Below are 25,972 nucleotides of genomic sequence, written 5' to 3' on the forward strand. Positions count from 1 at the left end.
GTGGACAGAGCTATTCTGGAGACCCTAGAGGGCAAATTCCAGCAAAAGAAGCTCTCCCAAGTGGCCATCCTCACCCACGAGCATGTTTTCCTCCTTGGGCTTCAACGAGTGCATCCAAAATGTCAGATTCCCTCACCCCCCCACCCCTGTCAAACGGAGACCCCTCCTCCATCCTGTCAGGCACGGTGGGGCCATGAGCTTTGGGCAGCCCCAGCACCTGAGCCAGCCATGTTTCCCTCCCTCTGCCCTCAGAGCTGTTCCTCCTCTGTGTCAGCACGCAAAATGGCTGCCCAGGCTGCCAGGGGATGGCGCCTTTCTGGGGCAGCTCCCCTCGCTCTGCGGAGGGGTGAGGAGAGGCAGAGGCACAGCACGGGCTCCCCTGGGCCCACTGGGGATGCTCCTCACCCCCCGTGGGGAAAAGTGAGGTGCTGGGAGCCCTGGCACCAGGCTGGGGCTGTGCCAGCTCAGCCCTCCCTCTCTGCTGCCCGGGCTTCTGTGGTATTTTGTGCCTGCTGCCCTGACTCCCAGTGTAAGCCCTGGGAAGGGCGGCACATACCTGCTGCACAGGGCAGGTGTGGGGTGCTCCCTGTTTGCTGTCTGGGTGGACTGAAACGGAGCATCAGCTCCTGGACAAAATACGGGCAGTTTCCCATATTCTGGGCTCTGGACTGCATTTTTCACATCTCCCCTCCAGCCTAAATTTGCTTGGAGTTTGAGCTCCAGCCCCTAAGAGAGCTCTTCACAGAGCATCCTTCTTGCTGCCCAGACATTAGGAGGGTGAGCACCAGGTCCTGAGTGCAGTCTGAGGCCTCTCAGAGCTCAGCATGTCTTCTCTCCTGCTCACAGAGTCACCATGGCGGTCGAGAGGATCCATGCCCGAGAGATCCTGGATTCCCGTGGGAACCCCACTGTTGAGGTGGACTTGTACACACACAAAGGTACGTAGGTGAGGACGAGAGGTGCAGGTAAGTCCTGCCCATGCCAGAGGGGCTGGGTCTGCACAGCAGCCTTGGCCAAGAGGAGGTGGGATCAGTGAGCTCCCAGCAGACAGCATCCCAGGAAAGAGGCAAATCTGGTGCCTGCTTGTGACCCTGTGAGACACATGCAGTTGAATGCCGTGCGGATGGCTTGGCCCAGGTGTCTGATAGTAGCAGGGGTGGTTAGTTTCATTAGCATAGACATAGTTATGTATATATTTATGTTCTATCCATGCAATGCCCTCCTGCAGCTGTGCTTTTGCTCCTGGGACACATTACAAGTTTGGAAGTACATCCATGGCCACGCTCATGGAGTTGTGGCAAGGTTTGTCCCTGAGATCTCTGTGCAGGCATATATGTGTCTCAAATGGAAGAGCTGCAACTGCCCTGGGCCAAAAGCTAAGGTGGGCTGAGAGGTGTGAGGAGGCTGTGTGGCATCCAACTAGTCTCTTCTTTCTTCACTGAGGTAAAAATCCAGCCCCAGTCTGGCAGCTGTGTGTCAGTCTGCCTCTGGAAGGGGGCAGGTAGGGGTACCAGGACGAGGGCTGAAAAGCCAGATTTCTGCGTGTTATTTGTAGTTCTGGGAACAGCACAGACCTCTTAGTGGCTGAGATCCAGGTTTCCCAGTCTGGAAACTCGGGGTGGATTTCTTTCTGTTATGTTGGTGTTCCACCTCTGACAAGACCAGCCATATGCAGCCAGTGGGGCTGTTGGCATACATGGTTGCTGTGTCTTTTTGCCAGAAGCAGAATGCATGAGAGCTTTCTCTCTTCATCCTCTGCTCTGCTCACACAAATGTTTTGCCCTCCCTCAGGCATGTTTCGAGCAGCGGTCCCCAGCGGTGCCTCCACTGGTATCTACGAAGCGCTGGAGCTACGAGACAATGACAAGTCCCGTTTCCTTGGAAAAGGTGGGGAGGTGCCTGCTCTGCACCCTGTGTCCGGGGCTGCCTGCTCGTGGGGCTCCACCAGAGGGTACTGCTCATCCGCTAACGTAATGTGCCCTCCGTGGGACCTTGGAGGCACAGGCTTAGTGTCACTGAAAGATTAGGCCTTGATCCTCCCCTCGCTGTCTCCCTCTCTCAGACTCTCTACTGGTCCTCTCCCTCCCTCTCTCCATTCTCTTCTTTGCCTCACCCTCTCTCTCTCTCTTTCTTTCTCTGTCTATTCCTTTCTTTAGGGGTCCTGCAGGCCGTGGATCATATCAACAGCACTGTCGCCCCAGCTCTCGTGGGCTCTGTAAGGATTTCTCTTTGTTCTCCCTTGTTGAACGCTTACTCTGTTCCGTCTCTTTCCACCTGATCTCTGTTTCTGCCTCTCTTCATCTCACGGGGTTGACAGACACAGTGATGCTCTCTGTGAACCCGGGCACACCCCTCCTGCCCTCCATGCTTGTATGTGTCCGCAGGGATCTTTTCTCTGAGCAGAAAGGATTTAACCCTACCTGGTCCACTGCAGCATCTGTACGGCCTAACTAACGCCCTTGGCGCTCCCCGTAGAGCTCTCTCCCTCTTCCAGATGTGCTCCTCCTCAAGCACCTACTACCACCCACACGTCTGCAGCCTCACACCCTTTCTGTCCCACCTTCTTCTCCTGCAGCACTCACGGTGTGGTGGGCGATCTGGCAGCACCCCCTGCACGGCCCGCGGCCCTGCAGGGCGCTGGGTGGTGTCACATCCGTAAACCCTTCACAAGCAAAGACCTGCAGCCTGCTCTGAAGAGAGCTGAGCTAATGCCACACATCGCACCCTGTGCAGCCTGCGAGGGGTCTGGCTGAGAGCCCAGCTCCCCTCAGCCCTGAGAAATGTGTGGCCTGGTGGAGGGCTCCCCACGTCGGGCCTCACCCTGCTCTCCACCTCCTTCCCGGGCACGGCTCCCTCCAGTTTACATTCGCTTGCTTGGGGTTGAGCATGTACTGTTTTGCCAAGCTTCTGTGTAGCCATAGCACCACAAAGCTCCCTGGAAGCTGCCAAAAGGCTGGGTAAATCCTCAAGTGAGTCCTGTGTGCTGAGCTCTGTGTGGCCTCGCCTGGGCTGCTGCCGATCCTTCATCCAACGCAGGTGCACCTACAGCGCACTGCAGTAACATCATCCTGGTTACCTAATCCGACTACGTGCCAAGGCACTGTTATCCAGAGCTTTGTGTGTATATATTCCCCCACAAGCCAAAAAAAAAAAAGTCCATGTCCCCCCCAGCTTCTGCATCAACATCTCCTTCCTCACAGAGGAGAGTCAACAACTCTTCCCAACCTCCCCTTCTCAGGAGCTCCTTCTTTCTTGCAGGGCCTCTCTGTTGTAGATCAAGAGAAGATTGACAATCTGATGCTTGAGATGGATGGCACAGAGAACAAATGTAATTTTTATATTTGTTTTGGTCTGGGAATCAAAGAGCACAGGCGGGCGGAGGGAGGGTTGGAGTGGGCGAGACCAAGGCTGGTCTGGCAAGGGGACCTGTGGGTTAGGAGGGAGGCACTAGAGAAGCTTAACTCCTAATTTTTGCCCACAGCCAAGTTTGGTGCCAATGCTATCCTGGGAGTTTCGCTGGCTGTGTGCAAGGCAGGAGCTGCAGAGAAGGATGTCCCCCTGTACCGGCATATTGCTGACCTGGCTGGCAACTCTGATCTCATCCTTCCTGTGCCAGTAAGACTCTGTCCTTGGCATCCCCATTCAGAAACTTCTAAAGAAACTTCTAAGAATGTGTTGGGAGGTAGAGAAGGAAGGGATACAGGACTGAAACATCAGCTGAATGTGTTGTCAGGAAAGCAAGCTAAAGCCTGAGATTTGTCAGGGAAGGACTCAAGAACAAAATGCCTGTTCCTGGAGTGGTGCATAAAGTTCTGCCCTCCCCATCACCCCAAGGGGAGAGGGGAACTGAAAAAGGCTCAGGAAAGGATAAGAGAGAGATCAAAGATGTGGACCAGCTTTCGTAAAGGGAAGAACTATGTAAACTAGGAGGTTTCAATATGGAAAGAGGGGCTGAGGAGGACACAGACGTTGTGGTGGAGGTTGATTGAGGATCAACCACTCCCTCTTAGCGCAAGAACCAGAGGGGCATCATGTGAACCCTCTGGGGCGCAGTTCAAGACAAGGGTAGCTGCCCTGTGAAGCTCCTTCACAAAGGGTATTATAGATGCTAAATTTTTTGTTGGGCTCAAGGAGAAAGAGAGACTGATGTAGCATTGCCGAATGCACAGACAGACACATACAGCTTGGGAGAGCTCCTAGAGGGAAACTGGTGGGCAAGTCCTCTCTGGTCGTTTGCTTTGAGCCACTGTTAGAAAGAGGATCCTGGGCTGTATGTGGCTGTGGTCTGATGCTCTGCAGCTGATGTGTTGTGTTATTCTGTGGGGTATGGTATGCTATGAATGGACATAGTTACCCATCTAAGAACCTTGCCCAGGTGGTACAAAGATGGGTTGCTTCAGCTCTGATTCTCTTCTGGGCTCTTCCAGGCTTTCAATGTGATCAATGGAGGCTCCCATGCAGGCAACAAGTTGGCCATGCAGGAGTTCATGATCCTGCCTGTGGGAGCTGAAAGTTTCCGTGATGCCATGCGCATTGGGGCTGAAGTCTATCACAACCTCAAGAGTGTCATCAAGGAGAAATACGGCAAGGATGCTACCAATGTGGGTGACGAGGGAGGCTTTGCCCCCAACATCCTGGAAAACAGTGAAGGTGAGAGCCACACAGTGGTGGGGTACCCCTGCCTGCAGTGCTGTGGCCAAGGCCTTTCTACACCCAGCTCACAGCATTCCCCAAACATTGGTTCAAAGTATGATGCCTTGAGGAAATGGACCTCCTCCTGTGTTAGGGGATGGCTTCTAAGCTCCTCCTCCTTGGGGTGACCTTGATCTGTTCACAGACTCTCCATACAAATCTTTCATACATGTGCAGACCTTCCCAAGGCTTCTCCGTGACTTGTCACTGAGCTGTGGTATTGTATTTTAATTCTTGCTCATCCCTTTGGATGCAGCATCCACAGCCCCGTGGCATGTTCATGCTGTGCTCTGGGCTCCTTTCTCCCTCTCCCATCACACCATCAGACCGTCATTGTCATCTGGCTCTCAGGATCTTCCTAGGGGAGGTTCCTACTGGAAGTCAGAGCTCTCTGCATGAGCTGACTCTCCTGAATGCAACTCTCCTCCTTCCAGCTCTGGAGCTCCTCAAGGAAGCTATCGACAAGGCTGGTTACACAGACAAAATTGTCATCGGTATGGATGTGGCAGCCTCTGAGTTCTACCGGGATGGCAAATATGACCTGGACTTCAAGTCCCCAGATGACCCAAGCCGCTACATTTCTGCAGATGAGCTCGGTGACCTTTACCAAAGCTTTGTACGTGATTATCCAGGTGAGCTGCTCTGCTTGGCAGTAGGGAATCAGCACTGGTGTTGCATACGTAACAGGTGCATCCCTTTCATGTTCTGGGGATGGGAAGAAAAGTGAGTTTTGACTCGTCTCTTCTGTTGTCCCTTCAGTGGTGTCCATTGAGGATCCCTTTGACCAGGATGACTGGGAGGCCTGGTCCAAGTTCACAGCCAATGTTGGGATTCAGATAGTGGGAGACGACCTGACGGTGACAAACCCCAAGCGCATTGAGCGAGCTGTTGAAGAGAAGGCCTGCAACTGCCTCCTGCTCAAAGTCAACCAGATTGGATCCGTCACGGAGGCCATCCAAGCGTGAGTCCACCCTGCTGCCACTGCTGTTCTGTCAAAGGGCTGGTGGAGAACCGCAGCAGGGTGTCATGCTATTTGTTGGATGAATAGACCTGTGTCTCTAGCAGCGAGGATGCTGAGGGTGGGAGGAGAGGGTGCCTGGATCTCCCCCTACGCAGGTGGTGGGTAGAGGAGTGGGAGCTACTGATTGCCTTTCTTGTTCCTTGCAGCTGCAAGTTGGCCCAGGAGAATGGCTGGGGTGTGATGGTGAGTCACCGGTCTGGGGAGACCGAAGACACTTTCATTGCTGACCTGGTTGTAGGACTGTGCACTGGGCAGGTAGGTGAAACCCAGGCTGTGCGCAGGCTTGGAGGAAAATGAGGTGTGAAGACAGCATCCCCTGCTGCCCCCATGGGGAAACTGTTGCAAGTCCTAGGTGTGGCTTACGGTGTTTTGTTTTGGGAAATGCTTTACAGATAAAGACGGGTGCTCCCTGCAGGTCCGAACGCCTGGCTAAATACAACCAGCTCATGAGGTAAGGGGCTGCAGGGACAGAAACACAGAAGAGAGAATGGGGAATAACTAATTGGTGTGGGAGAAGCTGGAAGCTCAAGGGCAGGAGGGGGAGCTTGTGGGGGAAATGGTAAGAAGACAAGGTACAGAGGTGAAAGTAGGAACCTGGGGAGATCTCTGGAGCAGACTCCTTCCCTCTGCCTTAGCATGGTGGTGTGCTTCCCCCCTCCCCAGCAGCTGGTGGGAACAGAGCTCCTCTGCCCCATTTCAGCTTCCTGGCTGATGCACTCCACCCCTCAGACACTCTGGTGACTCTGATGCTCCGTCACAGCAAGGGCCTGATGTTTGCTGTCTCTCTCTCCTGCAGGATTGAGGAAGAGCTTGGCGATGAAGCACGTTTTGCTGGACACAATTTTCGCAACCCAAGTGTTCTTTGAACATTGTCCCCAGGGCACAGCCACCCTGCTGCTCTTTCCCACATCACAGACTCTGAATCCCCCTTCCCTCCACCGCTTCCTTTTTTGCTCTTTCTTCCCCCTCTGTCACCTGGTTTCCTCTCACCTCAGAGCCGCATGAGTTCAGGTATCCCTGGCTAGATGTACCCAGGTGAAGGTTGAAAGAGAGGTCTGCACCTTGTCCCTTGCTTTGGGGTCATAAGCATTTCTGGATCTAGGCATTTTGTGTCCTTTATTTTCGTGCGGGGCCATGTCCGAGTCACTCTGTTCACATATTAGACTATGGGAGCGTGCTGCCCAGTGCGCTTACGTTGTACACCAAAGTATGTGCCGTGAACATACGTGCGTCGGCTGGTGTCTTTGGACAAGTGTCGCACCTGTAGCTGTGTTTGGACGAGTGTCGCCAGTGGCTCGCTCTCATCGTGCATGTGTGTAGGTGTGCGTGTACTGGCCTACAGCGTCATCGTGCCCCAGGCGTGTTTGTGCTGAGCCGTGGTGGGACCCAAGCGTCTCTCCCTTCCACTCCGAGTGCTGTGCTGTGTTGAGCTGTGCTTGCCAGCAGCTTGGTGTTGAAGTGCACCACTGTCCGTCTCTGGCTGTCTGTGTGTGTGCTGTCAGTCTCCGGGCTCTGTGAGGTCTTGTGGGTCAGCGCATAGTACCGTGGGGCGATATATTAAAACACAGTCATAAAAAAAAAAAAAATAACATGCTCTCATTCGCTTCTCTTGACCTTCTGTGTTTCCATCCCTCTTGCACTCCTTCACCCTCTCCTCCACCTCTGTCTGCTTTACCTTCTGGACAGCCCCTGCTCAGCAGAGCAACAGACTACAGAACCCTAAACTCAATTAAAATGTATTTCACACCTCAGATGCCTGGCTTGGCCTGATGTTTCTCTCTCTTATGTCACTATCTGGGGAATGGGAACATTTTGCCATTAGAGCAGAAGAGGATCGTGCAGAAAGGTAACTGAAGCAAGCAGAAGGGATTGGCAAGAGAAAGGCGAGGCCCAGGCACCCCTCCCCTGCTCCTTTCACAGGGGAATATCGAGGGAAGGGCAGGTGGGAGGGTGCCAAACCCCCCCCAAACCACACTGCACGAAGAACAGCTGGGCAGGGGTTTTAACCGTGTCCTGCACTGATGCACCAGACCGCCGGGCAGGCCAGCTGCCCACTTGACACCTAGTGCTGGTAAGCTGCAACTGCAGGTTTTTGGGAGAGAAAAAGCAGTCAGCAGCCCCTCTGCGTGCTCAGCTCCTGCAAACCTCCTCAGCGCACACCCCGAGCCCTCTGCATCGCCTTCTGGGAGCTGTAGTTCGGGCACGGCCGCTGGAAAGCTCCATTTTCGCTGGGAAGTGAAGTCCCCCAGGTAGCCTGCACTGCCCGTTTAAACAGCCAGCACATCATGAGATATATATCGCATTCCCTTTGCCTCGGAGATTTGGTTATGGTCCCTTTGTAACAGAAATGTATAGGGGTGTGTGTGTATATATATATATATACACCCATGTAAAGGGAAACATTTCTGGGGTGGGTTTTCCTTTAACTCCCAAACCATATTCTGTTTACATGTCGCTTTTGGAGCAGTGTCTAGCTGTTAAAGGGATAATTTAACACTACCCCCCCCCAAGCCTGCAGAATCGCTCTTTCAGGGGTAAATAGGTGTGCGTGCCCATCAAGGAGCTGGAAGGGGAAATGTCAGTGAATGAGGGTTGTTGTGGGGTACACAGGGAAGCCTTAATGATGTGCAGCAACTGAATTTCTCTGTTTTTTTTTTTTTTTTTTTTTTTTTTTTTTTTTTGTCTCTCTCCAGAACGATGGAGTGGTATTAAACCTTCGTAAACCAATGTCTTTAACACAGGAGGCTGTCAGCGACATTTTTCTGTTAAACATTTGACAAGAGCTCTAAAAAGCTGGGTGCTGGGTAGCTCCTATAATGAGCTCAGCACCTTACAGGTGAAGAAGAGTGGTCGGTTCTGTGGCTGGAAGACTAAATGCAGGCAGGTCGCACAGGAGGATATCCTGAAGCTTGCTTTGCTGGGGAAAGAAGAGCTCACCAGAGCATTTTATGCCTCAGTGAGACAGCTGAACTGGGGCGATGGGTGAGGCTGCCACCCTTGCCATTCTGCACCTCCTCACTTCTAGAGGTTGCCAGAACCCCAGATGAATGAAATGAACCTCCACAGCTAACAACTCCCTGAGCTGCAGCCCAGGGCCAATTAGCTTGATGAAATGGGAAGCTGAGGCAGGTCATTGCGCCGTTTGGTGTCACCACGCCATTTCCACCGTGGGACAGCCATAGCTGGGAGGTTGTTTAGACGAGGCAATGAAGTTTATTACCTTTTTGGTGTTCCATTTACCAATAAACAGCAGCTCACAAGTATCATTTGTATGAGCCGTGGAGAACACGCCAAGAGACGCCATCTGGTGTGGCCCTAGGTGGGGTCTGCGTGACAGAAAGCCTTTCCCCAGGCCTAGCACAGGCGAGAGGGCTTGCTTGATTATTCTTCTCATGAAGGATATTACTACGTGCTGTGTGTCTGTACTGTCAAAGGGGAATTGGGGCTCTGCGTATTTTTAGAACCACAGTTTCACAGAAGGATTGAGATGGCAAGGGCTGTCTGGGCATCTCCACGCCAAGCTCCTCCGTGAAGCAGGGCTGACCCCAGGGGTATATCAGGGGTATATCTCCAAGGGGAGATTCCCCAGCCCCTCTGGGCACCTGTGCCTATGCTGAAACACTCTCAGGGAGGAGGTTTGTCCTTTATCTAGTTAGAATTTTCCTTCTTGCAAATTTTGAAACCATTTCGCTGTCCATCTTGGCAGAAGATCTTGGCTCTGACTTTGCTATAACCTCCTCAGTCCCACTTCCCCCCAATAAAACAACCAAACAAAAAGCTGAAGAGAGCAATTAGTTCCCCCTTAACCTTTCTCTTCTCCAGACAGACAGAATCAGTTCCTTCAGCCTCCCCTTTCATGCCACGGGCTGCAGCACCTTAACCACCTCATTGGACTCCCTTTCACTGAAAAGCTCGACCTCATTACTGGAGATGCTGCTTCTTGTCCACAGTGAAGACCTCAGAAGTCAGGATTACACAAAATGCAAATTGTTACCCTGCTTCCAGTCCTGTTTCTCTTTTGAATCACGTCTCTGATGTCATTTCATAAACTAAGATTGCAGGCGTCACAGGAGACAGGCCACCACCTTTCAGCAACTTCTGGAAACAGCGCTAAACCTACTAAAATTTTCATGAGGTCTTGGGGTGTCTGCCTGTCCCCCAAAGTAAATAGGGACGCTAACATCTTGATAATGAAATTTGTTTAAACTAAAATTTTGATCTCAGGCACTGACTTAGTTATGGAAGATGATGACGTGAATACTTCCTGGGACTTGGCTTTGTGTTTAAATAAACTTGGGGTCACCAGGCTGCCTGCTGCTACTGATACAAGAAGATTATTTAGATGGAATATGGAGATGTTGAAGCAATAACAACCATTGTTCATCTCATTTTGTAGCTTTCACAGCAGCTTTTCCCAGGTGACAACAGGCTACCTTAGTGATTTGGATATTTGTGTTTAGTGTCCACAAAGCAGGGATTTTGACAAGATCTTCCTCCCTTCTTGAATTATCACTTTGGCCTCTAAGGATCACACTCATTATCGGCTTGGGATGCAAGGCTGTCGAGCTCCTAAGGTGACAGTTTGAAACAGCAGTGACAATTGCAGACACGACTACCTCAACAGGAATAATAATATTACTTCTTGTCTTCCAGAGCTCTCCTTGGTGAGACACTTCTTAGAGTAGTTAATGCTTACACCTGTGCTTGGGATCAAAAGTGTATTCTTGTCAGTGTAACACCTCTGTGAAATACTCAATATGCTGAAATGTTTCAGACTGGTGACCCAAAATATATATATAAATATATATATTTTTTTGCAAATGTTAGCCATAGCTTTTTCAATCCTCTGTTCCACTAAGGGAAAACAGAAAGTAGCGGGGAAGAAAAGCATCCAAGGATCACTGCTGGCAGGGTGGAGGCTCTGAGCGAGGGTCAAGACAAAGAGGTAGGATGAGGAGAAGCACGGATGAAAAAATGAACGACAACTGGAGACAGGAGGCATGCTTATATTGTGCAACGGAGTGCTGTGTGCCAGTGGAGCTGGCGCTGGAGCAAGAGGCACCAAGAGCAGTGCTGTGTCCAGGATAAGTAAGAATGCCCTGCAGTGGTACAGTACCGCTGGGAAGAGGGTGTGGAACAAAAGCATAGGGAGCCATTAGCTTGTAAAGATGTTGCAGGGACATTGTTATGGATGTTTTTAAAATGCTTGGGTGCAGCGGCGATTAGCAATACAGAGAAACCCACGGGGGAGATTATTACATCTGTATTCAGTGCCGGGTTTGGATGCTGTACAGTAAATAATGCTTGGAGGCATATAATGGACAATAAGAAGTATTAAATAAATGCCTGTCAAGAGAGCACCATCCAGCCTGTTTGCCGAGAGAGGCCCTGCTGAGGAAGTATTTTGTGACTGCATATTTGAAGGCTACCAGAATGCAGTAAGAGGGCTTGCCCGCGTGCATGCAAAGCCCCTCTCGTTCCAGCTGTGCGGATGCACATGCCTGCATCTTGGTTTTTGCTTATACAACCAGCCCTAGCTTTGAAACCGAAGGCAGTCGGTAAGGGCGGCGTTTGGTTGCTCCTAGCTTCTCCCCCCTGGTTTGTGCTCACCCAAAGTCTGTGCTTGGGTTGGCTCCTCTGCTAACTGGTGAACCGAACCAGCTCCCTGCTCCCTAATTCCCATCCCCAAATGACCACAACTTTTCCAAAATGGCCATTCGCATCTGGAGCCAGCCTGAACTTTGCGAACAACGGAGAGCAGTGGCGGCGGCAGCAGCCAGCCCATTTTCCTGACACAGCGAGGAGCCCACGCACGGTGGGAGGTGTGGGGGGCGAGGGGGGGGGAGAGAGAAGCGAGAATTTCTCAGATTGTTAGCATTCTGGGCGAATTTAAGCCCTTTGTGGCAGCAGCTATGGCAGGGCTCCTTCGGGTCCTAAAGGCACATTTCTGCAGCAGCACCACCCGCCGGCGAAGCCCCTCCGGGAGCTCCCGCGGGGCCCACGCGTGCCCGCTCCCTCGGCACCACGCTTTATTAAAAGATATAAAAAAAAAAAAAAATAAAAAAATAAAAAAAAATGAGGTGCGGGGCCGTGAGGCGGCGGCCTCCCCCTGTGGCGGGGCTGCCGGTGCCTCTCGCGGCCTCCACACGAGGCTCTCCCTTTGTGCCGTTGCCTGGTAACCGGCGGGGGATGGGAGGCCGCCGGGCGGGGGGCCGCATGCTGATGGCGGCCGCCCCGCCTCGCCTCGCCCCGCCCGGGGCTGCCCGTGCTGCTGCTGCTGCTGTGTCCTCCCCCCCGCTCCCCTCCACCCTTCTCGTTAATGCAGCCCCCCCCCCAAAAAAAAAAAAAAAATAAAAAAAACAACCCCGGTGCCCGGTCCGCGCTGTTGGGCGGCGGGGAGGCGGGGACGGGCTGGTTCTGGGCTGTTCGGAAATGGGAGGTGGCCGGGGGACGGAGCGGAGCGGGGCGGTGGGAGGCAGCGCCTGAGAGCGGGACGGGGGGCTCGGTGCTGCTGCTGCTGCTGCTGCTGGTGGAGGGGGCACCCCCTCGGAGCCGCTGCCCCAGCGCCCCAGCCGTTGTTCCGGAGGCAGGACAGAGAGAGCGCGGAGAAGGAGGAGGAGGGAGGATATACAAAAAAAAAAAAAAAAAAAAAAAAAAAAAAAAAAAGGGAAAAAAAAAAAAAGGAGGTGGTGTGTGTGTGTGTGTGTGTGTAGGGAAGGGGCGGGGGGGGGGGGGGGGAAGCAGCGTTTAAATCCCTGCCCCCCGCTCCTCTCCTCCTCCATTCCTCCCTTCATTCGACCTCCCCTCCGGAGCCGCCGGTGAGTCCCTCGCCCGCTCACGGCCACTCCCGCGCCGCTTGTCATCGCCCCCCCGCTCGCCGCGTCCCTCCGCGGGTGTCCCCGTTCCCCCCCGTACCCCCCGGTCCCCCCCTTTCCTCCCCTCCCCTCCCTATGCACGGCGATTCGGGGGGCGCCCGGCACCGTCGGGGGGCGGCGGTTCCGGGGCGCCCCGGGGCGCGGTGGCTCCTTGGGGAGGGAGGGAGGGGGGGTGGCGGCCGCAGCCCGCTCCCCACCGGGGCTCGCCCCTCGGACGGCGCCGGGAGCGATCGTAAATCACCGGGGGGCGCTGCCCGGCCCCGGCCCCAGCCCCAGCCCCAGCCCGGGGCTTGTTTGCCTTGGCCGGCCTCGCCTCCGGAGCGGCGCCGGGAGGGGAGGTGGGGGGGGGGGTGCTCCGTGCCCACCGCGGGGGTCCCGGGGCGGGGACGCCTCCCGCAGAGCCCCCCCTGCCCCCCGGTGCTGCCGCAGAAAGTTCGGCGGGGGCCGGGGCCGCCGCTGCCCCCCGGGGCGATGGGTGCGGGCGGGCAGCGGGAGGAGACGGCGGAGTTTGGGGGGGGGTTTGCGGCCCGGCACGGTGCGGGAATGAAAATGAAACAATGCTGGAAGGGAGTCAGCCCGCTCGCTGCCTCCCGGGCAGGCTCCGCTGCTGCCAGCTCCGGAGAGCCTCGGCGAAATCCCCTCCGCCCGGAGAACCGCGTATTGTCTGTGCCCCTGCGCCCAGGTGCAGCGGGGAGCAGGCAGCGAGACCGCCTGGGCACAGTGCATTGGGGTCTGAGTGGGGAACGTGCTGTGGAGTGTGGCTGCTCCCTCCCTGATCCTTAGGATCCCCCCCAGTCACGCCATCCTCCGCCTAGGGACCCGCTGCCCTCTCCTCTGGACCTCGCACGGGGACCAGGGAGCAGGCGAGGCCCGTCCGAGCGGGTGGCATTGCAGTGGCATTTGGGATCCCTCCAGTGCGTTGAGTTGGCCCTTCAGTGGCAATTCGGGGCTCTGTGAGAAGCGTGCTGTGTTTCCCGTGCTGTCCTTCTGGCTGTGCCATTGAGCCGTTGCGCTCTGCTGGCGTCGGGAGGTTGCTGGTTTGTGGAGCTCTGGTGGCTGTTGCCCAGCTGTATTTTGCCAAGTGGCCGCTGTGCTGTTAAGAGGCAGCCATTTGGTCACTGTGGCATCACTTTGTGTGTTGCTTTTGCTTGCAGTTGAGATCTGTCAATAGCTGTGCTACGTTCCCGAAGTTGCTTTTGAAAGAGGCAGTGTCTTCATTTGCATGTCTCTCAGTGCTGCGCTGTGGCTGCCATGACTTCTGCAATGAGTTGGTTGCCAGTATGGCTACTGGCATGCGTGGCTTTTGTTTGTACAGTCTGTTTTGCAGTGCTGTGGCTCTTGGTGAACAGCATCTCCCTATCCAGCTAGCCATTCAAATCTATTTTATTACCTTTCCTGGGCTGGATTGTATGGGAAGCTCGGTGCTTTCTAGCACTGGAGAGTCGTAGGCCATTACCTTAAGGTGTATAGCAAGAGAGCAGAGGAGGAGTTAGATATGTCATTCATTTCATGTCCACCTGAATGGTGGAACATGGTTATACATCCTTCATCCTATATGCAGGTCAGTTCAGAGTTCAGTCCCGACTTCCCCCAAGGAACGTGTCCATGTCAGCGCATCAGCCAAATGCCTGCATGGTTACCTCAGTTTCATGAGCACAAATCCCACAGTTGTTTTAGTTGAAAGCTAGACCCTCCTTTCTTCTAAGCTCAAGGCTGTAGTGCATCACTACCATGCCACACGTGCACCCTTGAGGGAGTGGAGGGGCTGAAGCTCCAAGATCATTGCCCATGGATGGGACACCTGTCAATGTGAATGGTCAGATTGTTTGTTGGAATGAATTTAATCCATCTTTCCCTGCTCTTGGCCAGGTTGTTGTTATGTTTGTTATTGGTGACTGCATAACCAATTGTTTTTGCATTTTCCCAATTTCTTGGGAGTAGTATGGTCTTTCAAAACAGACTTTTCTCATTGTGATTCATGGTGGAGCTTTTCAAGTATGGCTGTGAAGAAGTGAATTTATGGTACCGTGTTTCTTGCTGGAAACAATAAAACCCCTTCAAACATTTGAAAATTAAATGTGCACTGAATTCTAATGAAGGAGAGCAACAGGTATAACCTGCTGCAGTGGCCTACCTTTATGTCTTTCCATATGAATTTACCTCCTGCCCCAGATCTTGTACCCCTTGGATACTTCCGAAAGGTTTTTGTATTCTCACCTTTGCATTTGTCTAAAGAAGGAATCACAGTCAAGTTTTCATGTGGGCACACTTGTATTCCAAAATAAAACCGGGCGTGCAAGGAACTGTAGCATAGCAGAATCTGTATGCTAAAGAGCAACCTGATCAGTACATTTCTTTAAGATGGTGAGCCTTTATTTGCAGCTGGAATGGATGAGGCAGGTTTTGTTCTTCCCAGAGTTCATCCTCTGTCATTCCATATATATGCCTTCCTGGTTCCTACTTGATCTTTCTCACGTTCTTCAGCATTTTTCTGGTGGATGGAGGTGGAATCTAGGGGAGCACCCACCGTGGAATTTGTAGCTGTGTAGGGAAGGATTATTTATTTGCTGGATCTGGGTTGTAATACCTTTACAAATGCAGTCTCTGCAATCTGTCTGAGCATTTATTCAACACTGCCCCTCCTTAAATATCTACCTGCACGTTTACCCAATCTTTTTTTTTTTCCTCTTTGGGTATCTGCCTTTTCATATGAGAGTCTGTTTCCCTCCTTTGTCAGTTTGTATCTTCCCCAGTTCTGTTTTTTTTTTTTTTTTTTTCCTCCCAACAGTGTTCTCTTTTGGACAAATGAACCATTTTCTTGCCTCTGGTGGATTTTCTTGACTTCTTTCTTCCTCCGTTAGGAGTTGCTATGGAAGTGCCAACTATATTTCCTGCATTTATCAGTTCATCTCTTCCATCTTTACTTCCTGAGTATTGTTGCTATTGAAGTATTGAAGTACAGTAATGCTTTATACATTTCTTAAGGGCTGGTAATCCTAAAGAGAAGGTAACACAAGTTCAGAGTATGTTTAAAAGTGAAAAAGTCATTGTCTTAATGACTCTGAAAAAGTCACTGTCTTAACTACTGTGCTACACCTTGGGTAAGTATTTTCTGCGGAATTAGTTCATGAGATCACAGCCCGAGTCTGCTCACAGTGAATATTTTAACTTACCATAGAATCATAGAATGGTTTGGGTTGGAACAGACCTTAGAGATCACCTAATTACAACCCCCCTGCCAAGGGCAGGGCCACCATCCACTTCAACAGGTTGCTCAAAGCCCCATCCAGCCTGGCCTTGGACACTTCCAGGGATGGGGCATCTACAGCTTCTCTGGGCAGCCTGTGCCAGGGCCTCACCACCCTCATAGAAAATAATTTCCCCCTTATATCTAATCTAAACCTACCCTATTGTAGCTTAAAGCCATTACTTCTTGTCCTATGGCTACACTTCCTGACCAAGAGTCCCTCCTCAGATTTCTTATAGGCCCCCTTTAGGTATTGGAAGGTCTCCCCGGAGCCTTCTCACCTTCAGGCTGAACAACCCCAGCTCCCTCAGCCTGTCTTCGCAGGAGAGGTGCTCCACCCCTGTGATCATCTTCATGGCCCTGCTCTGGACTCGTTCTAATACTTCCATGTCCTTCTTGTGCTGGGGGCCCCAGAGCTGAACACAGCACTCCATGTGGGGTCAACTTGAACACGAGGTGCTCCATTTCAAAGCCTTGCCTGAGTTACTGAAGCTGTGGTGGCCCCCAGTCGTGTACCTGTTGCCAGGTTGCTCAGGTACATGTCCTATTGTTCTTTGTGTCACGGTGAACACCAAAGGGTCTTTTTGTCCTTCCAGTCATGTGGCGGGCAATTGTGGGCCTGCAGCCCATACCCTCCATGTGAAGTGCATGGAGGATGATGCAGTGGAAGGGGATGTTTCCAGCTCAAGTGGTTTGAGCTTCACCTTTGCTTTAGTCTGGGTGGGTAATTTGTGCTTAGAGCTCTTGGGGGAGAGGATTTTTGTATATACTAAAAGTTTCCCACAAGTCAGTATCGTGAGGAAATGACCCCTTCAGAAGCATTGCTGTCCTTCCAGTTCTGATGATGCTCCTGCAGAAATTTCTTACAGTCTGTTTTTGGTGTTTGTTGTGGCAGCAAACACAGACTTGTTATTGTCTCCCGTAAAAATATCAATGTTTGATTGATTGTTGTGGCAGTATTTTCACCTACAAACCAAAGGGTAACAGCAATATCTTCTCTGAGCAATTTTAGCCAATGATGTTCTGGCTGGGTTTTGCTGAGGAAGAGTAACTGGTTGCTTTCAATCTTCATGTCTCTTGCCCTGGCGACATTGTTCATCATAGATCAGTTTAGCTGGAAAATTTTAGTCATGTACTTGCCTGCCTTACAAGGCACTTGGCGATACCCTGTTTCTTCCACAAGGTTTCTCTGTGTTATAGATCATTTAAGTGAAGGTTATGTTTGAACAACCTTCATCTCTCTCTTTGTGCAGTTGGTCATATATACTGATGCACACACACACTATATGTATATATTTGTGTGTGTGTATATATCGCAGTATACATAAAATAGTATATATAATATATCACATAAGATACTCATTGTAATGTATTGTATATTAAATTTTAACTCGAATATATATAGTGTAGTGTATTGGATATAAAGTACATCTATAGGATATTATACTGGATACATTTCTGTTTTTCTTTCAGGCAGTGCATCCGATGAAGTGATTTTCCTCAGAATTATTCAGAGTTTGCCAACCTCATTAAGACAGTCCACTCTCTATGAACAGTGGTTTATCCACTCATGATTATCTTGTCAAGCTTTCCTTATGTGTCGTTCAACTGTTGCTTTCAAAGTACAGTTTCACCCAGGACCAGCCCCTGCTCAACCTCTGTATGGCTTCTAACGATTTTAACATTAAAGAACCTGTTCTGGTTAGTTGGCTGGTCCTCTCCCCTACTCAGCACAAGGAAGGGAATGTCACCTGGAGTTTTTTTCAAAAAAAATGTTGGAACATTTTTTTAGAGGAAAAAAAAAAAAAACACACAAAAACCTTCTTGAAAGACTTCCAGTGTTATGATAGATCCCTATGCAAGTTTTTCAAGTGATTAATCTATCCCACTTTTCATATTTTACGCTATTTCTGTGTGGAATTTGTCTAGCTTCGGCTCCTATCCATTGGATCTGTAGTCTTTGGCTTGTAGATTAAAGAGCCCTCTGCTATCAGAAATCTTCTTCCTTTATAATACTCCTAGGCCATGGTTATCACCTTTTAACCTTTTCTCTGATAAGCTAAATATATAGAGCTTCTTAAAGCTCTTATTGTAAAGGGGAAGGTGAGTTATCAGACCTCATATCTTCTTTATTGTTCTTTTTAGGAAGCTTTCAATTTGTCAGCATCCTTTCTGAAGTATGCAGGTTAGAACTGCGCATACTACTCCATAATGGTCCCGCCAATCCTATATATATTCAGGTTAAAATCATCTCTGTATTCCTGTTCTTGAAGAATATTCCTGTCTTTATGCTCTGGTGGATATCATTCATTCAGGAGCACCCCCTTAGAAGTCTTGTGCTGGGAACTCGTGTTCATTTTGCTATCAGTTGTTAATTACAAGGCCTTTTCAGTGTTTCTGTTTATCCTTGAATCTTCATCCTTGAAAGCATTCTACATTCTTCTGTTCTTCATGTAAAAATCTTCCACAATCAATGTGCTTGTCTTCCATGCAACCTCATTGCCACAGTAATGCCGACTGGTTGGTGCCAGAGCTTCCCATCCATCATTTACTGTATAACCTGCCTCAGCACCACCTGTAAACTTTATCCATGTTTCTGCAAACTTTGTTCAGCCAATGCCTTCACCAGCTACCACGTTCTGTGTTGTCTGTCAGCGATGAGCTTTGGGGTACTTACTTTTTGGTAGTGGATCCACCACAAGGTCTTTTTGACACGACAGGTCATGCAATGCCATAGCTGTGCACCAAGTTTCAGCTCACAGGTTGTCAAGCGCTGCTTTACAGAGATTACCCAAGGCATTAAAAGTATCTCGGGCACCGGTTTCACTTGCCATTATGCCTTTTCCACTGGCTGTCCAGTTTGGGCTTAATTCTGTAAAAACCATGCCTACAGGTTCAGCTGGCCACGTGAAAGGTGGAGGCCTAGATCTGTGATTCTGTAAGGCAGATTCTGTGTCTGTAGATGGCAGCATTTTGGCACGAATTGGTTGCTTTAAATTCTTTGTGGATCAGAGAGAGTTCTAGATGTTTGTGATTTCAAGTATTTTGTTGTATCATGACCTTGACTCAGCCATAATCATCATGTTTTGTGTGTTTATAAAATCATAAGAACTAAAGCCAGTTGTTCACCATGAACTTGTTGATGTATGTAAGACAAAAACCTCTGCTTCCCTCCCAAGGGTGGTTCAGTGCAAGCACAGGGGGGCAGTGGAAGCTGTTCTCTGAGATGTTCATGACAACCTCACATAGCTTTGCATTTTGCTATGAACAGGGGGATTGGGTGGAGACCTCCGAAGATCTCTTCCCTTGTAAACGTTCCTGTGACACACTGTTGGGTTTCCCTTCTCTCAGCCCTACAGTGAGGGCAGGACCATCTCACTTGGCTAGGTCTGTAGACCAAGGGCAAGCTGTGGGATCCCAAGCAAGGGAGTGACTCAAAGCTTATCATTGTCTCCGGCCTGCTGTACAACTCTTCACGTGCCCATCTCCTTGGCCCTATTTCTCTCCCTCCCTTCTGCATCATCTGTCCGACTTCCTGTTCGGTGCCTTGGCCTTCGCACAAATGGCTGTCACGTTGGCTTCGTTGTTGGTCACAAACTCGTAGAAACAGGGAATCAAAAATGTGTATTTGTTAAATATAAAGATTTTATTTTACCTTTGTTATGCTCTAGGGAAAGCTGTTTCAGAGCTTCACCAAATGTCTGAGAGTCCTCTAACTTCCATCTTAAAATTGTCGGTGGCTTCTTTCATACCCATTTGTTCTTATACCAACCTCCTCCCTTAGCTTACATACCCCTTCTAACTACCTTGTGTTTAATTTTTGTTGTTTTGCAGACAATAATTGCATCACCTCAGCTTTTATATTGTTCTGTTAACAAATTATTGTCTTTATAGGTCTTGTACATATCAGAGAGACTCTGAGAGAAGTTCTTATGGCAGGAGTGTTTGTTGCTTCTCCTCGGTGTATCACTTAGCTCCTCATGCTGCTGAACTTTTTTTTTTTTTTTTTTTTTTTTTAAAAATACCAGTGACCACCTCATCCAGAACCCGCTGCCCCAGCAGTGGTCACTGTCAAATACCTAGGAAAAAGTGTAAGTTAAGGCAAGTTCATATGCTATTTTCCCCTGATACTCCTACAGCTTCCAACCATTTTCAGTTATTCCCTCTTGCATGAAACTCTCCAGTCTCCCCTGGACTCTATGCAAATGTATGGCACTCACAATGTCCTTTGAGAAATTATGTAGTCAACCATTCATTTCAAGAAGAACAATCTCTTTCTCTTAGCTTTGAACTTTGTAGCATCGTTTGATGGTCCTCAGTTCTTGTAATGGAAAAGACAGTAAATATTTCATAACCAACCTCTACTTTTCATATGTGGCTTTACAGACCCTGATCACATTCTCGGTAACCTTTTTTTTTCTGGACAGAGATGTCTAGCTCACTCAGTCATGCCTCTTCAATGCCCTTTCTAGTTTCCGTGGAAAGAGCAAAACTGCGTGCACGTTTCAAGATGTGAGCAAACCATGGGTTTATGCAAGTGCACAATGGCATTCTCTGTTTTGTTTTTCAGTTCATTTCCCAGGAATTTCTACCATGTAGTTTGCTCTCTTGATGGCTGCTGAATGCCAAGGTGACATTTTCATGGGTCTGCCTCTCATACCCCAAGGGTATCACTCTTGAATGGCACTGGTCAGTTCAGAGTCAGTCATTTTATATGTGGAGATGGCGTTGTTTTTTTCTCCATGTACATTGCTTTATATTTGCCCAGATGGAAGTTCACATGCCATTTATTTGCCCAGTCACTCCTCTTGGAAAATCCTTCTGCAGTTCTCCACAGTCAGCTCTCATCCTTTCTTCCGTCTATGCTGATACTTTCAGCACTTCATTCATTCAAATCCATTTACAGAGTTTGATCCTTTTAGCTCCTGAGCTCTTCTCCACACTGACTAGTTTGCCTGGGACTGAGGGTCTGAGCAGAGAGTCATATCCTGGCCTGGGCCTCCCTCTGCCAGCTTCAGAACAACGTTTGTCTTTGCAGAAAGGAGTGACCATGCTTGACATCCATTGGCCTGTTACGGAAGGGTTGGATGGATGGTATGACTGTGTTCGTATGTATGTCCTGCAGCTGCTAAGTTATCAGCAATCTCCAAGAAGCTGCAACAAGGAATTTATAGCTGGAGATAATGAACCCCTTCTCCTGCCTCCAAGGGTAATTCAGCACTGGAATGGGTGTCCCAGGCCAGCTGGGGAAGCTTCACGCTTTGCGTTATTTGGGACTTGCCTGGAGAGGGTCCTGAGCAACCCCGTCTAGATTTGGTGCCAGCCCATCCCATCTGTGAGCAGGGGTTTGGAGTAGAGGCCTCCAGAGGTCCCTTCCAGCTGAAATCTTCTCTGTCCCTGGGCAGCTGGCCTCCGATGTCTTTGAGTGATTTACTTTGCATTCCTTCGTAAAGGGAAATTTATATATAGAGAGAGCGGGAGGTTGTATGTTACAGTAGACCCTTAAACAGTTCCAGAGGTAAGGTTTACTCAGGCATTGCAAATACAGAAGGTGCTACGCTTCCTAAAATAATGAACATGGAGAGTGTGGTGTGTCCTTTCTCTGAATCATGTGTTGGCCTCCATCCCACTTCCAGTGTTGCATTTTGTGGTCCTCCGCTGGCCTCTGCCAGCCCGTATCTCCCAGTGATCCAGAGTCCCTCCTCTGGGGAGGCTGTATAATTCTACTGAGATTTTAAAGTAAATCTGTTGCATACTTACAGTCATTTTAGTGTGCCCTCAGGAATCATTTTACGATTAATGTAACCTTCTTTAGTACATCCAACCTTCATTTAGTGAATCAAATTTTATTTTCAGTTGCTTTTGCAAAAATTAATATCCTCTTCTATACTGTAAATTAAGCTATTGTTAAATGCATGAATGTTTTTATTATTTATTACCTTGCTCTAGCTCTAATTGTTTCCATCTATTACACTCTGCTCATCAGAAAATATTTTGTTATTCTCAGATATGTTTTTCATTGAATAGAAGTTCCAGAATTACAGCTTTCATACCCAAACTAACATTTTAACACCTCATGGTTGCGCAGGATTAAGAAAAGAAAATATTAACGTAGACTTAATAAAAAGTAGACTGGCTTTATCTCCTTAGGCTGGAAGCACTATGAAAGTTTCTTTTAGCACTCTTATCTGGCATCACTGCATGAAACGGGAGCGTTTTAATTTTCATTTACTATTTTACAGTCGCATGACAAGTGAATTTGTCAGCAAGCACTGTTGTTATGAAACACAAGGGCCAAACCTGTTGGCTGAGGTTGAGCTCCAGCTTCATATGGGAGGTATTATTTTAGACATACGTAGGTAGATCTAAACCCTAGAGTGTTCAATCACAATTTGTATTAAAATTTGTGTAATTTAACCTTCGGAACAGAAGGAAGTTTATGAAAATTCACATTTATATGTACTGGCTAAGTTTATTTTAAAACATTTCATAGTGACCTATTTTATAGTGATGTTTTGGTGAATTTAGTTTACCTAGAAGAATGCAATGAAATTCCAGTACATTGCTAACATAAAACTGATTTATTTACAGAAGATGACAAAAATTGAAAACCATCTCAGTTTTTATACAGAATTCACCTACCCTGATCTCTGAGCACTAACAGCAGTTTCCACGTCCGTCGCAGGCAGTGGTTGCGTGGCATTTCAGTCTACATTTTCCATGCAACACGGTGCTGCCAAGTCTCCCTGCAGAGGTGCTGTGATGCCCTGGCAGTTTGGGTGGGGAGGGCTGTAAACTAGGCTTCAGCCTGGGCTCAAGACGGATCCCCCAGTTTCACAGTAATGTTGGAGAGGGGGATGAAGTTAAACTTCTCCCACTGGACAAGAATTTTAACTGGAGTATGATCATTTGACCAGGTCTGCCATGTTAGTCCTTCACTAATCTGCTCTCCAGCCTGAGTTCACAGCCCCTGCAACCAAGTGTTGTAATTAATTACTCTATAGGAGACAGAAATATGTCTGCATCGATAGCTACCTTTCATTCAGTGTCACGTAAACATATTTCTTCATAACAAAAGTTACTACATTAAAAGAAAATAAAATTGCAAGTCATGGGAATATTCACAACCAAGATAGCCACAGGCATTTGCCCACTGCCATCTTGGTATTCTACCATTTTGGCATCCTAATGTGTTAATTCAAACAAACGTTTTCACTTTTGCGGTAGAGTCACACTTAGTCTACGTATCAAAGGATTGACAACAAGGCTGTGACATGCAGCCTGAACCCTGACCTACTCATTTATTGCTATCTAACACTGAACACAGCACCTTTTCCCTTCCCTCTCTCCTGCATGCCCTATGCTGAAACACCAGGGTTTGAGCATGAAGTCAGGTAATTAGCCATTCAGAAATGTCATACGTCAGGATGTTTAACAGCAGTACTGTAGATAAAACTTTATATTTTCAAGGTACCACTCAGTTGTTAACACCAATTAAATCTGAGAATCCTCTCCCCGTTTTATAGATATGGGAAATGGGGACAGGAATTAAAAATGTGTTGCCTGGGATCACTACTCACTGGGCAGTGTAAGATGGGTCAGCTACTGACTTCTCACCCTCAGGTTCATGTCCCCTGGCTATTCTGCTCCAGTGGACACTCACTTCTGAGTGGTCTTTACCTGCCGTGAGGGATCCATTGGACATCATTCCATCTTGCTTTCAGGACAGTTGCCAGCATCTGCAATGTGTTACAAGGCAGCTGTGTTCATTTTGCCACCCTGATTGCTCCCTCCAGTGCTGACCTGTCCCTTTGCAGAAGGAGGGAGAGAAAAACAGGGATGTGAACATGGGAGCTAATGAATTGCAGAGGAGAATGTTTAATTCTGCTAAAAGATCAGATTGATTTTGTTAAGCTGATAAAGTAACAATTGTGGTAGCTCTTTTTCCTAAGTGGTGTGGATACTGGGAGGCTTCAGCCCTCCCTTCTCCTGCCATTACACCCAGGCAGGACTAGCTGGACCCCATCTGGCATTTAACCTCCTCAAGCAGACTGGGGCCCCGCAGTTGGGCTGCCTGTGCTGGAGCTGACCCTCCTGTTGGGCACAAGCCAAAGTGACAAAGCCTTTCAGCCCTGGGTGTATCCTGGGGGCATCTCCCAGGCTTCCCTGTCTCACTTGAAGTTGCCTCCCTGCTTGGCTGGGGTTGTAAATGACAAATAGGCAATACCCATGTGCCCCCATCCTAGACAAACTGGTACTGTTTCCCTTTCCTCTGCTTCTGCTGCCATCTATAAACATTTATTTTCTCAGAACCGCAATCTGATGTGCAAATGCTATACTGAAACACGGACAGACATTCAGGCAACTTTCTAAGAAAGAGGCACTCTGCACTGTGAGGGGCAGAGTCTGTCGGGTCCCACAAGAGCAGAGCAGCCCCTCATCTGGACAGTCCTGGGGTGAGCCCCGTCTGGAGCTGGGCAGGGAGGAGGAGAGGGATCCATTTTGGGTGACACATGGGGGATGCCTGTTGAGCGTGCAGGAGGCCGCACCAGGGCTTGCAGGAGAATATGGAGGGGCCTTGGCAGGGTGCCAGGCCGAGCTGGGCTATGTGAAACACAAACAGAAAACAGCAATTCGCAGTGCCTCGTAACTCAATCAAGCCTATAAAGGGCTTCACGGGGCCAGGAAAAGGTTATCCATTTGGGCAGCACCACTGCCAAGTATTTCCTTTCCAAAACCACAGAGCGGTAAGAACTCGTGAGGCGTTTAGAGGTATCTTCTGTAATGGGAAGTTAGGTGTAACCCAGGTTTTGCCAGTTTATTAATTGTCAGGGCTCATACTGCTTTTATTTCACACACATTCAGATTAGAAGCAGCGCTGTGATCCTCTGCTCTGACCTCTGACACAGCTGATGCTACGCTGCGCCAAATAGCGCATGGGTCAATTCTGCTTTAGAAAAGCCTTAACCCTCTAAGTAGCAGAAACTTCTGCCCCGGTGATTAATTATTGTCTACTGAAATATACCTGTTTGCCTCTGGCTTTGTTGGTACTCTGTATGCAGCAGCAGAGAAAAATACTGGGTTGGTATTTCCTTTAAAAAGGGAAGTTCCAGTAAGTGGCTGCCTGCATATTATTTCTCCAATTTACTTCTCTGGACAGAAGACCATCGTTGTTGTTATGGAGCTACTGGAGAGCCGAAGTGAGACCTCTGCACCCCATGACAATGCCCAGAGTGGGAGCTGCGAGTGGCATTGCTGCTGAATGTGAAATAAGGCACAGCAAGGTGTCAGTAATGCGCTGTTGCTAGTGCTGTGCCTTCGGTCGGAGCCGAGCCGATACCAGCAGGCTGCCAACATGGCGTGTGCCGAGGTTGTCTGCAGCTTGGGTCACCTTATCGTGCTCGTTTCACGTCAGAAATGTTAAATCTAGGTGCTTATCTAGAATAGGGTATAGCAGTGGTGTAACGGGCTGAATTAGCAACCAAAGACCAAATTATGTCAGAAAAGCAAGGCGTTGAAAGATGGCAGTTCACAGGGATCAGGAGAGTGCTCTGTCTCCGCTAGGTCAGTTTTCAACCGATGTGAACTATTTTGCTATTAAAGAAGAGATCTAAGCTAATGAATTGTTGTGTGGGGGAATTAATGCTGGATGAGTCCCCTGAGGCCTTCGTGGTGAGGGTCAGATAAAATATTAATGAAATTAAAACAAACAGTCCCCCATTCTTCCCAAGTACCTTCTGTATGAGTGTGTCTTGGTGTTGGCCAGGGAAGATGAGGAACCCCATAGGAGGCAGGTCAGGGTAATTACTTTACAGCAGCATCAGGAGCTTTCCCATCCATCCCATACCTTTCCTTTGATCCCTGGGTTCAGCTCCCTTTTGAGAAATGCATCCAGACTCCAGCACTGGCTGGCTAGAAGCCGATCTTTTCAGATCTGGCATGGCCTCTAGGAGTCCCAACCTTCAGGTGGTCTTGCACTTACTCCAAATGCTTCCAGGGCAGAGCATATAACACAAAAGATGTAAGTGGATATGTTCTCCTGTTGCCTCATCTGTGGGACACATTTCATCATCTTGCAGATTGTCCATCCCAGATGCTGGGTAGGGGAGCTCACACAACAGGCTGGGGGAGGACAGT

The 25,972-nt window shown here is 49.3% G+C and overlaps 1 protein-coding gene across 1 annotated transcript; it reads left to right on the forward strand.

Annotated features, from left to right (window-relative positions):
• Nucleotides 1–853: 853 nt before the first annotated feature.
• ENO2 (enolase 2) lies at nucleotides 854–6,579 on the forward strand (the record flags this gene model as incomplete). Its single annotated transcript, XM_084297537.1, has 11 exons — nucleotides 854–938; nucleotides 1,792–1,887; nucleotides 2,157–2,215; nucleotides 3,259–3,328; nucleotides 3,482–3,615; nucleotides 4,428–4,650; nucleotides 5,127–5,324; nucleotides 5,452–5,653; nucleotides 5,860–5,968; nucleotides 6,106–6,164; nucleotides 6,510–6,579. 11 exons carry the CDS (start codon nucleotides 854–856, stop codon nucleotides 6,577–6,579), a joined length of 1,305 nt encoding a protein of 434 aa, XP_084153663.1.
• Nucleotides 6,580–25,972: the final 19,393 nt, after the last annotated feature.

Source organism: Netta rufina (genome assembly GCF_964035555.1).
Source record: "Netta rufina genome assembly, chromosome: 1".
Taxonomy (NCBI): domain Eukaryota; kingdom Metazoa; phylum Chordata; class Aves; order Anseriformes; family Anatidae; genus Netta; species Netta rufina.